This window comes from Pagrus pagrus (genome assembly GCF_965226575.1).
Source record: "Pagrus pagrus genome assembly, chromosome: 6".
Taxonomy (NCBI): Eukaryota; Metazoa; Chordata; class Actinopteri; order Spariformes; family Sparidae; genus Pagrus; species Pagrus pagrus.
The window spans coordinates 16,460,330-16,473,384 of record NC_140190.1 but is presented as its reverse complement, the minus strand read 5'-3'; the positions used below and the strand labels follow the sequence as shown (position 1 = coordinate 16,473,384).

At 42.4% G+C, this 13,055-nt stretch overlaps 1 protein-coding gene across 2 annotated transcripts in view; it reads right to left on the bottom strand.

The window, feature by feature from the left end:
• Positions 1 to 558: 558 nt before the first annotated feature.
• arhgef18b (rho/rac guanine nucleotide exchange factor (GEF) 18b) overlaps positions 559 to 13,055 on the bottom strand; it is a 47,235-nt gene continuing 34,738 nt past the window's right edge. For both annotated transcript variants that reach the window (XM_084355940.1, XM_084355941.1), the window contains 3 exons: positions 7,611 to 7,959; positions 6,302 to 6,445; positions 559 to 5,863 (listed from right to left, as the gene is read on the bottom strand). In XM_084355940.1, coding sequence (XP_084212066.1) covers positions 5,535 to 5,863; positions 6,302 to 6,445; positions 7,611 to 7,959 — 822 coding nt within the window. In that variant the 3' untranslated portion in view covers positions 559 to 5,534. The remainder of the gene's footprint in view (positions 5,864 to 6,301; positions 6,446 to 7,610; positions 7,960 to 13,055) is intronic.

Here is a 13,055-nt window from a genome sequence, read left to right as displayed (position 1 = left end):
CTCCACGGGGGAAGCAGCCTGGAAAAATAATTGTTGAGAGGAGACAGAGGAAAGCCACTAATGACAGCAGACAATAAAAAACTGGCCACTACTGTAGCGTCTTCCCAGCCAGGATGACAATAACACAGGAACTAACAGCCCTGCTCTCAGCGAGGTCTAAGGGGGATTAAACGGCCACAACCGCAGCACCTGAAAATAGAGCCTTGTCTGGGGATAGACTGTTATTAAGTCGTCTAAACACAGGGTCAATATCGCTGTTGCTGCACCTCCTAGACACTGAGCAAAGGCGAGGGTGCGAGCTAATTGGGTGGTCAGGATTATTTTGACAAGCACTGAATAGAAATCTAAATAATGAGGCAGAATTATATGTTACACACGCATGTGGCTGTTGTTGAGGGAGGAAAAATTCTTGTAAATACAAATTCTCTCCAAACATTCACTGCATGCTTGACTCTTGGTGAAACAGCAATGATCCAAATATGCGGCAGACCAACCAATCAGTGTTTCCCGGCTGTGATTTTAAGACTCGAAAGACAAAAAAAACACACACATGAAAACCTCATTTTAAGACTTTTATTACTAATCTCTCTCTAAGGCAGCAGTTTGTGTCCATAGGTCCTTCTAACATCTCGCAGTGAATAAAATAAAACGGTACAAAAATCAGTTTTGCTGTGTGCTACAAACGTCATTAGACAGCTCTTGGTAAATAAAAGTTCACAGACAATAATAACAAGCATTACAAACATTCATTTTCCCCTTCAAGTATGCTACTATCCAAAGTGACTAGTGTAAAATTGGCAGAGGAAATAAAATATGTTCATAATTATTTACACATTACAGGTCCAACATGTGTGTATGAGTGTGTATGTGTTTAAGAAGAAACACGACTGGAAACGGGTCGGCAAGAAATGTTTCTGCTGTTTTTGGTGGAGAGCCTACACACACACACACACACACACACACACACACACACACTTACACAGAGACACACACACACACGCACAGTGATATGACTGACTGGCTTCCATGTTTTTCAGCACAGCAAAAAGTTTAAGCGTTTCAGTACAGCAAAGGGACATTTAAGACTAACAGGCAGCGTCCACCCCTCTTGTTGACGTTCAATAAAATTCTCGTACCTGGAGCAGAAGTAAAGTAATCATACACCAGTTTTCTTGTTGCCTGACATCTCTCAGGAGACACTTGGAACAACAGGAATGTGGACAGACGTGGAAAACAACTGGCAACTGGAGCTCTTTTTTTTTTTTTTTTTGTCAAAGCTTTCGACCACATCACATGGTCTTCGTAGAGACATGGAGTTTATTAGCGAAAAGTTGCCATGATTACGTCAACAGCACTTTTAGGACTTCTCAATCACATTTCCAATTTTTACTCAAACCCCTGGTTTTTGAATGCCCCCTTGTCCCTCAAAACAGAGTTAGTAGGGGGTACTAGTAAAACATCTCCCCTCATGAAATAGGACAACCCTTCAAGACGCTCATACGTTACCAGTTGTCGTCAACGTGAGCAGACATTTCCAATATAACTGTTGCAATCCTGGTATTATCACAATGCCAGTTGTCGTTTATCTGATGGAGATTGAAAAGCATGGATGCCCACAATTCATTCTCAACTTCACGCTACCGATCAAGTTATCAAATAAAAAGAGAAAACTGCCTATTTATAGGCGGGGAATGCAACATTGAAATATGTCAAAATGCAGGACTGTAATGCACAAATCAGCAACAACAATGAAACGTTAGCTAGCTCGCTATTTAGTTACCAAGACACCAGGAAACTTGTAGCAATTATTTTGTGCTTGTTATAAAGAAAAGGACCACAATACATTGAAGTGATCATAACCCTTAGTTTGATGTGTGCCTCTGAAAATCAATTTTCAGCAGCACACACACTTCGCCCCTCTATCCCAATAAGAATCGGGACACCCTGTCCCCGAGGGGGTAGGGCTAAGTGGTACAAGCAAGGCACAGCTGATTGTGAGTCTCATTCCCAGGTCATCAAATACCGAAGTCGGTGACTGGCATGACCCACCAACCCAAAGCCCAATTTGGGAATGAGACACATCAACCAACAATCTTTCTCCAGAATGACTTTGGTGTAACTATGCTGATGAAGACCATGAAATGTGGTTGAAAGCTCTGAGGGAAAAGAAGCTTGTCATTGGGATTGTTTGTGTTATTTGTGTTACCAAAGTCTGGAAACATTTTTTTGAAAGGGTTCCACCCACTGAAAACCTCCGAGTACGCTCACATGCAAATTAATATTCCATTGTTGTGTTAAAGAGATGATGTGCATGATGGATACAATATGATGCTACAGAATCCTGGGGAACTTCAACGCCTCATTTGACAAATGTGATCTGGACGTGTGGATGCAAAAAACAAACAGCAATTCCCCCCAAAAGAAATGATCAGACCTGAAGCAGGATGTGAGCTGGACTACAATGTGCCGTGAACACACTTCTTATAAACACTCCCTGGAGGATGTTTTCACAAGTAATAACACTTTGTGGACGACCACACAGCCAGCACAGCGTCATTTATCCTTCATACGAGAGCGCAGACAGGAACCCAGTCAGTCGAATGTGTCTTTGGTTTAACCGACCGAGACAAGCAGATGATTTAGTTTTCATGACTGCTACATAATCTTGGTGAAACATCACTCATGGGTTGCGGGAGAAAGACGACAGACAGTGCACCTCGACTTCAATGCTACGACGTCGACACACAGGAGGAGATTAAATATGCGTACCTTCATTTTCAGTTCACTTAAAAACAACAGCACTGACTGATGGTGGTTTCACTGAACTGCCACGAGACTATCAGAGCAAGGCGTACCGTATTGTACATACACACCCACGTGTGTATTTTAAGTGTATATACACATATCCACAAATAGGCTGACTTTTGCCTCTCGATTCATGTCAAATATCTCTGTTCCTAATACAAGAATGCGTGTACATACAGTATGTACAACAATATACATAATATACATAACAACCTGCTCAAACTCCAGCTAGTGATCGATAGCTTCAGTGACAAGCTTATTTGGAGAAAGACAAAAAGCTCTTCTGACATTTTTCCCTCCAGGGACACAGAACACATTAATGTGTCCACTACTTCATGACTTAATGGGTCCTCGCATGTATAGAGACAAAAAAACAAGATTGACACTTCCATATTTCTTCTGTGAAGAAAGATAACAGCTGATAGTCGTTTCTGCTGCAGGACCACGAGGCCCGTTACAGTACTGCTTTTCTGTCAGGCACAGAGATTAAAGACCCAGCTAATGAAATGTCATCAGGAATCAATAAAACAACCTGTCAATGAGACCTCAGGGCAGCAATTTAAACTGACGTCTTCGTAGATATCTCTAAGATATACCGGCCCAGCTAAAATGGACCCATCCCGAAAAATTCACAAACTGTCAAGTCCGCAAAATGAGGTCCAGAGACACGAGCTTTCAATAACACGACACATCAATCATGTGAACTTTGCATTTCCGGACATGTGATTAGGACTGAAGAATTATCTGGGAAACCACAAACTTTACATTGTTTCAATGTTCTGCACATTGTCCTGCGAGTCTGTGCATCTGTATACTGTAGATGAGGTTAAGGAGGAGGAATGATTATTATATAGACAGAAAACAGATTCAATACTGTGCTCCTTTATGCACATTAAGGACTCATAATTTTAACTCTTTATGTTTGGGAATAACAGAGTGTTTTATTCTACTGGGTCGACTAGTGCAAAATCAGTATGATGATGGATTTGAATATTTTTACTGCATACCAACTCTGTATTAAATGTTCATGTTGTGCTTATTATTCTCTCATGTTTCTCTTTTCCTTTCTCTGCTGAATCAGTTAAATGTTAATTCTACACTTAAAACAGCATTGAGCTGGACATGTCATGAATTGTACAGTACACTACAGTAACATACGTTTCTCACAGAAGTGTCTCTTAAAGCGATGGGCTTTGTGAAATGTAACCCAGAGTGAGACAAACTCAGCGAGGCCTTTCAGTCTTCAACATCCAGCATGCTGAACGGTGTACCGTTTAGCTCATTTTCTGGATGTCTACGGGGTCATGGCAGCTCTGCTAAAAATTGAGGAAATGTGCCTTTAAACTCCACGGTCTGAAGGCTAATTTAGGTACATATTGGAAAATTTCTAGGTTTGTTCCACCATGTTGGAAATGCCTCGAGCACTGCCTAAAATACTTGAATTGGGATCGGCGAGTGCACCAGTCGATGTCCCAATCTGACACCACGTTATTTATAAATGGGACCCTGCTGCTTCCCAGCAATGTCCCGGTCAACTGTGTGCAACTTAACAGAGTATTTACTTTTTTACTCGATAGCCAACATCCATGAATGGCCAGCAACTATATACAGGGTTAGTAGTATGCAGCTGTTAAAAAACAATGGTATACATACATCATCAGTCAGCTAACCGGCTTGTTATTAAATTAAACTGTATGCACTTGTGAAATTGTGTTTTGAAATATTATAATCCCAGTTAGGTTGTTTTTTTTAAAAAGAGCTACTGCTAAGAAATGCAATAAAAGACCTGAGGTAAACTAACCTCACATAACCTTAAACTGTATAAACAAGAAAGGCATCCCTGAGTTTGTCTCACTTTGCACAAGTTGGAAAAACAGCAGAATTTGTCCCAAGCTGAACTCTCCCTTAATTGACATGAAGCGCTGTTACACAACAGCCTGTCTGTTTCTAATGTGCTGACTAAAGTCAGGTTTCACAACCAGCTGCAACACTAGAAATATCCTCCACAAGTTCAGCCTCCTGTAACAAGCATGGTTAAGAAGAACAAGAACAACAAAATGAAATGAACCTTCACAATTTTGACAGCTGTACAACCAAACACGTTAAGTCCATAAAAGTTCATTCATTAGTCTGAAATGGACTATTTACACTGTGCAAATGAAACACCGAGCTGAGAGTGTTCATGTATTAAGAGTTGGATCATTTCAGAGTTCCTGTTGAATCATCTCTTGTGATTCCAGGTCCAGTAGAAGCAGACGGTTAGGACCAGGGGTGCCATCGCTGCACCTTTCACTTGTCACTAACCAGTCTGATCAAAGTCAACACTTTTCCTTCAAACGGCTCCTTTCAGTCAAATCCCCTTCAGCTCTCGTGGCTAATGTCTTTGGATTGGTATAACTTAATTTAAACCTTATGAGAAGCCTTTGTTTGCCAAAGGTTTCCTCTTAAAAACTTCCTCTTGAGTTAAGAAATTCAACTTAAAATTAAATTACAAAAAGAAAACTGTGGCAGCTTAAAAACAAAGATGGGATAGCAATATTAAATCAGAAATGTCCTCTTTCTTGAATGACATTGTTCCTTCAGCATTGGCCACTGTAGTGCTGACGAAGGCTCTGCTCTCTGCTCCCGACCGCTGCAACTTTGTACAGGTATTTTAATTATGTTACCTTTTTCGACCCTTAATAACTCTTTTGTGATGAGCAACCATCACATAATTCTTCAGCTGGTGTTTAGAAGAAGATGACGTCCTCCTTATTTAGGTCTTCCGTGTTGATCTTGTAGGGTGGCGGCATGCTGTGGCTGTGGCTGAGCCCGTGAACGTTTACCTGGACGTGGGCCTGGGCGTTCGGACTGAGGCCTTGTGGTGGCAGGTGTGCCTGGAATTGGAGGGAGCCGGCGCTCTGCGAGTGGGGAGGGATGGTGGGAGGCTGCATGGAGGGCTGAGGATGAGACTGTGCTGGAGGCATGGGGGGTTTCTGAACATTCGGAGGGTGGGAGGTGCTGATGGAGGAGGTGGACTGGGTGTCCGGTCCAGCGTTGTCTGGAGGACTGAGTTGATCTGCCAGAGACGTGCAAGAAAGGTTGTTAAGAGAACAAGGGATGTTCCAAAAATAGCATAAAAACCTGCCGGTAGATTAGTCATTAGTGCCTGTTAAATACAGCTGGGCTTACTCAGCCTAACTGCAATCTATCGCATGAAATCCTGCCAGTGTTTTTCTTTTGTGAGGGCATGGGATTAAAGTGTTAAAATGTCTCTGTTAGCAGTATAGCATGCCATTAATCACAGGGAAGCATGCGAAACTGATAGGTGTTTACACAGGGTGCGGTAAGCTTTAGAGAGGGATGTGATCGGGTGGGGTCCGGCTTGCCCAGGTGGAGAATGTGTGCGTCTCATGTTTGTGTCTGTGAGAACCGAGTTTAATAATGCAGCAGGCAGAGACAGATGAGAGGAGGCTGTGTTTGGGTTGGAAGTGTGTGTATGTGTGTGTAAAAGTACCTGCGTGGAGATGCAGGGAGTGAGGCAGAGGAGGGGCTGACAGCGGGAGCTGCTGGTGGGGGCTGATGGAGCGCTTGGCCTTGAGGGCGGTGTCGTCTCGGGCAGACAGCTTCAGCGGCAGCATCTGCTTCATATCCACTGAGGCTGTGGCGGAGGATGGGGAGGGGGGAGGGGGAGCGAAGAAAGCAAGAGACAAACGGAGACAGAAGGTGATTTAATTGTGAAATTAGATTTCACTGGTAAACTGGAGCAGCCGAGCCACTCTCAGGCCGCTATTTGATAAATCAGAGGGCTGACCCAATTTAGACAGCTAATGTGATCTTAATGAGCAACTTAAATCACGCTGATCAGGTCAAGCTCGTGTCAGGCACAGATGGCTTGCATGTCAATGACAGTGAGCAAGAAAAGATCATTTTACAACAGAGAAACGCGGCACTGTTATAACGTGGTGAGTGATCTGATTATTTAAGATTGTGATCGATCTTAAATACATTCACATTCTACTTTTGAGGCAAATATAGGGATTGCGTTATTTACCGCCTTCTTACTTATGTTTCCAAAATTCATGTGAACAAACCAGTAGAGCGATGAAGCCAAGTCAATGGCCGAATAAACAAATGACTTCACATGGCTTTTTTCTTATTGCAAAGAATGCACCATGAGGTACAGTTAGCGGCACGGTGGAAAAGGAGCTTGTGCCAAAAAAGAACTCTGTAACGCAATGTTTTGCTCTTATGTGCAAATGCGGAAAGTCGTAGGCTGTTTCATGTCCGGCCACAGTCGACAGGGCATTTCAAAATTGAGAAAATAGATTGCAATTGAGATTGTGGATCGGGATTGTGATTAAATAGATTGAAACCCAATTGTAAAACATCAACTGCAGGAGTACGAGAGGGGAGAAAACCTGAATACAACACTCATGAATACATTTTTAAAAAGAGTGATGATGCTTTACATCAGTTTGTGTTGGCATGTGATGCACAGTCGGCAGCTGCTTACACAAACATCAGAAAACTGTGTGCTTGTTGAATGACAGGACGGTGGAAAGAAAGACAGAAGTGTTACAGAAAAGTCACACACTCCACACACTCCACCTTCTCCACGTGCTGTGACACTCTCTTTGTTTCCTGTGTAAACACAGTGAGGACGGTGCTTTCCGCATTACAAGCTACTATTTACACTTTATGTAACACTACAGGACGATTACAGTCCGACAGGTTCTCTATTCAAAGATCAACTTGTATATTAAGTAAAGAAACCATTCATTTCATGGTTCTCAGTTTGTTGATTGTCCCATCTAACCCCTTACCAGTGCTGTCAGTGCGATGTGAGGCTTTGCCCATCTTGCCTCCTTTCCCTTTGCCGCTGAAGGCGGCCAGCTTAGTGGGGATCTGCTGCTGCACCCCCACCGGTTTGTGCAGCTGGTTGGTGGTGCTGAAGAGATGAAGGGGCACCTCCGTCTTCAGTGGTAGGGTGGATGAGCTCATCTCCCGCCGCAGCATCACTTCAGGACGCTCCGGATAGTCGGCCGGTGCGACGGACAGGCTGCCGCGCACCAGGGGCTTCGGAGGCAGGGGCAGGTCGGAGATACTGGTGGAGGTGGCGTGGCCAGAGGACATGAGGAGCTCCCCGTTCAGACTGCCGGACAGAGGAGCCACCTTGGGGAGGAGAAGGCTGGATGTTATTTGCTGAGAGGTGACTGAAGTCTCCTTCAGTTGTTGCAAACATCATCACATAAGACATAAAAAAATCAAGTTCAAAAAGGACGGTTTCCCAACTCTGTAATTATCCATATCTGTGGTTGGATGCAGTTTGGAATCTGAGTTGTGGAACTTGTCATGTGTGTAAGCAGCCTGCTCTGAGTTATGTATGAGAGTCTTTTAAGTATCTTTTTGAAGAAAAAAAAAACTTAAAACAACTTCTTAAGAGTACAGAAAACACACACGCACACACACACACGGATACAAACTATAAATCGTCTGTGTGCCGCCGTGCCTTTATAGACACACAATCTGTTGAGGAGCAGGGTATTTATGGGCTGAAGACGGAATCAGAAACACATGCGACTCTTTCTGCTGAGCACACACTATGGTAAGTTTGGTAACAGGCTTTTGATGTGTTCCAAGAGGCTCAAGGACAATGTGCGCACACACACAAAATGAGAAACATAAAACCCTTAATAGTCCCTGTGCACATAAAGGCGTGTCTAACACAACAGCAGCAGGGCTGTTAGACAAGCAGGGGAACAAGAAAATGGCTCTCATGACATCAGTGGATAAAAGACACTGACTGCATTGTCCGCTAATTACTAGACTGAAGGAAAGATGATCTACAGATCGAGCCAACGTGACCATCCAATCTGCATTCAGTGAGGCCGACAATGGAGCGGTGTAGTGTTTGTTTGCTTTAGTAATCCCATATGTGCTGCATTACATGATCTACAAAAAGCATCTTTTGTTTGTGCTAATAGAAAGACATGCACGACACGTTTCAGCCCTTCTCCAACAGTTTGACTCAATGTGTTGCAGAAGAATATGCATCACACAAGCAGTCACAACATAAAATGGAACCGGTCATAAAGTTTGAGTTTGGGTTGTTCAGAATCAGCTCTGCGTGCACATGAAGGAACACAAGAGTAACTGATGTTTTGGCTGATTACAGCCAGGAGACTAAGCTCAATGGACTGGAAATCCTCCTCAGCCTCATGATTTCAGATATAGATTGCTGAAATGAGTCTCAATCATAAAGATAGAAAGAAAATTACATCTGGAAGAAATTATTCTTTGAGAAAAGTCTTTATCATTCAAGTCTCATTCTTCTCCAATCTAAACAACTGTAAGGTCTGAATGAGCGAGTACTATATCACAGCTTTTTGTCCGTGCTGCTCGTTGTGCATCATCTGTGCATCACGTGTCTTTTCGTTAATCTAAATGACAAATTTTCTAAATACATTTAAAAAAACGTGGTCAATTAATGTATTCAATCGATCTGTTCATCAAAAAAGTTACTAGCAACTATTTTGATAACTGATTAATTGTTTCAGTCATTTAGAAAAGGAAAAATGTCAAATATTTGCTGTTTCCAGCTTCCTAAATGTGAGGATTTGCTGCTTTTCGTGGTCATTTATGAGAGTGAATAAAGAGTCTTTTTGTTTTGGAGTGTTGGTTGGACAAAAAAAGCTATCTGAAGACGTCACTTTGGGCTCTGATGAGCATTTTTCGCATGACAGTTTACAGACTAAACAATCAACTTAGTATAAAAAAAAATCAGCAGATTAAACAATCATGAAAAATAATTGTTCACTGCAGCCCTCGAAAGAACTAGTTTTACTAAATAGTCATGAGTGAATGAAGAGGATAAGAGATGTAGGAGTGGACCTACTGTAACTGCAGCTCAGTTCTATTAAGTTCCCATATGTGTTATATCAGACCTGTTTCACAACATTTCCCAGAGATGGTGTATGTTTCTTTGAATCAGCCTGACAGTTAAAGTATCCACGAAAAAGACATGAGGGTGAATAATACATATTCATTACTGATGAGGAATCATAGCTTGTGTATTTACACAGAACTAAAGTAAAAGGTTTCCAACAAATAACTAGTAGTTATTAATGGGGAACGATGGCTCTGACCGGTAATACAACATACTGGTTGTTCAGATGATAAATATCTACGCAAAGCATCACGACACAACTGTTTTATATCAGATACTTCAAAAAAAAGTTAAATATGGCCATAATTCAGTCCATCACCAAGCAAAAACACAAGTCTACCACAAGTTTTAACTGTAAAGTCTTTGACTACATGTCAGGCATCAGTCTGTAACTCTTCCGTTTGGTATGCAGTCCACATGCTGCATGATTGATTATAATTCAGAATACTTCCTGTGGAGATGGGGAACACATGATGACTGTGTTTTACAAGGCGTGAAGGGCAAACTCATCTGACTGTGACTGTATGTGTGAAAAAACTGTAGCTTCCCTCAGTTGTAACAGCAGCGCATGACAGCACGACCCGAGGCACAGAGGGGCCCTGCAGTGGGAAAAGTCTTCCCTAAATTCCCCTTTCTGCTTTCCCTCCATCAATTTTCCTCTTTCAGCACTCACTCATCTTGGCACACAGATGTTCCATTGTTCCCAGAACAAGGTGATCGGCTTTAAGCGGCAGTAACTGCAGGTTTCCAGGGCAGTAAAGCGTGCGGAAGCTACAGAGCACAAACAGGCCTGACTGACAGCACATAAACAATTAGCACTGGCTGCCTTCCAGAGGCCACTGTTAATGACAGGCTTGGACTAGCTAATTATACAGCCAGGTTCCTCTCATCCTGAAAACTGCCTAGATACTCCCACATCATACATATCTCCACTAACACTGCAAGTTGCCTTGTACACAATGCACACCAGTGGAAAGGAGATACCGGTTGTTAAATCTTACCTGGTCTAGATGATGTTTGGAGCAGTAACGTTATAAATATTGACTTAAGAATGAGTTTCTTTGGGCCATGTGCAGCCATGCGTGAGTTAAGCAAACCCTGTAGGCTTAATCCAGAAGTCAAATTGTGTCTAAGTAATAACCACAGGGTAGATACCATTTTTTATAACGCTTGGTGATGACTCAGATTTTTATACAATGACTCAGTGTCGGGTCCTCTGAGGCTAAACATCGCGCTGGAACTGAAACGAGCCATCGATTGACGGGACATTATTCAGCAACCATTCCCATTGTCATTTTAATCCTTTATTAAATAAAAACACCAAACGTCTCTGATTTCAGCTTTTCCAATGTGAAGATTTGTTTCTGTTTAACATAACTGTAAATAGAACATCTTTGGGTTTTGAATTGTGGGTTTGACAAAACAAGACATTTGAAGCCACATGGACTCTTACATGAAGAAATGGGTATTATTCACAATATCTTGGACATGCTTTTAGTGACATTTTTTTCGTCAAATAAAAAGCTGGTCTTCTTGCTGTTGGACTACTAAGGAATAGTAGCTGGCTTGCTTTGTCTTGTCTTGTTGCACTTCATTCGTTTCAGTTAGTTTTCAAGCAAAAACAACAGATGGTTTTTAGATTCTTAAATTTGATTTTTCCACGTTTTCTTAACGTTTGGGTAGATTGAATATGTTTGGATCAAAATGGTCGGTTGGACAAAACAATTTGATGAAATTTGTTGACATCACCTTCCAATCTTTACCGCAATTTTTGGATGTTATCACAAACTTAATGATCAATAAACTGCAGACGAATCAATAATGGTATTAATCGTTTGTTGTAGCTAGGGCTGCAGGATACAATTCAATGAATTGTTGGATTCATTGTGCAGCCCTAGTCGTAGTCCTCCTCCACATTAAAAGTCTGAAGACTTGATGCAAAGAAAAGTGTTTTTTCTCTCACAGAGCAAATGATAAGATCTGAGTAATTTGACAATGTTTTAGCTGTTGGAAGCTACAGAACAGCACACAGTGAGTGAACAGCAAACAGGTGGGATAGCTACAGAGACAGATGGCGTAGAAAGAAAATATCTGCCCTCGAGCTCGGTTTCTCTGTCAGAGCTTCTCAAAGCAACTGCTGCCAGCTGATTATAAAAGAAGAGAGTCACATGCATCTACAGGCATCTAGGTGTGTGCGTGAATGTGCACAGTGAGGGTGTTAACGGATAAAGAGTTGCTCCTTACGTTTTTTTTTTTCAGACAACAGCATCGTAAATCAGCCTCGAGGACTGAGGCCAAAGAAGGGAAGAGATAACTCAGAGGGGACGACACAGGTACAGGTCAATGTTTTCACACCGACCTTTAAATGTTTCCCTTGAGTTTTTCCGACCTTCACCTCTTTTTGAAATGTTCCCTGTCATGTTCACACAGTTACTTACACCAGGTAGCAATTCAATTTTACAGTTTTCTGCTCTTGAGCAAAAAACCAGGAGAAAGGGGCAGCTGTTTAACTGAGTGCTTCGCCTAAAGGCATCTCAGGACGTTATTGAGGGAAGAGCGATGGTTATTTATTGATGCATTTCCTCTTCAAGACTTTCCCTGCAGCCCGGGGACTAAACCTTTGACCTTGCAGCCAGTTCATACCCTTAAGGTTTTCCATCGACTCTTTCTGTATTGTGAAGGGCATTTCTCTTCTTGACTGTCAATCAAATCCCTTAAAACTCCAGTTCTGTGCTTGATTATAAACACACCATCTGACTTGACATTCTCCGGACTATTGAGCAATCAGACCCGAGGCTCTGTCCTGGGAGAGAGCCAATAGAAAGCCTGAGCCCAATGTGTTCCTTATCAGGGGCCGACTGATCAGATAACACATGAAAGAGACGCTCCTCTGAAGTCCGGACATGCTGCAACTAGCTCCGCTCTTGCGCAAACACTCACATATGTTCCGAAACACACACACAAACGCACGAGGAGGCATGTCTTCTAGTTTATGAGGTCTAATCATAGCTGTACGGGTTTGCTGATGAGTCTTAATGTTGGATGGTGGTGATTAAATGTCTGTTGATATCAGGCTGGCTGGGAGCCTGGAACAGATCCTGAGGTCACAGCTGATGAAAAGACCGTTTGATGTGTTTGACGCAGAGGGGGAACAAACCACGTCCAAATCTCCCATAACCGCAGCCAAGAAAGTCCCACAGCAGAGCCAGTGAGACAGAACTGCAGCCCATACATCGCTATGTGTACAAAATACACAAACACACTCCTTAGCTGCTTTATGACAAATATTATGGGTGTGATTTAATGGGGTGCCGAGTGCTGA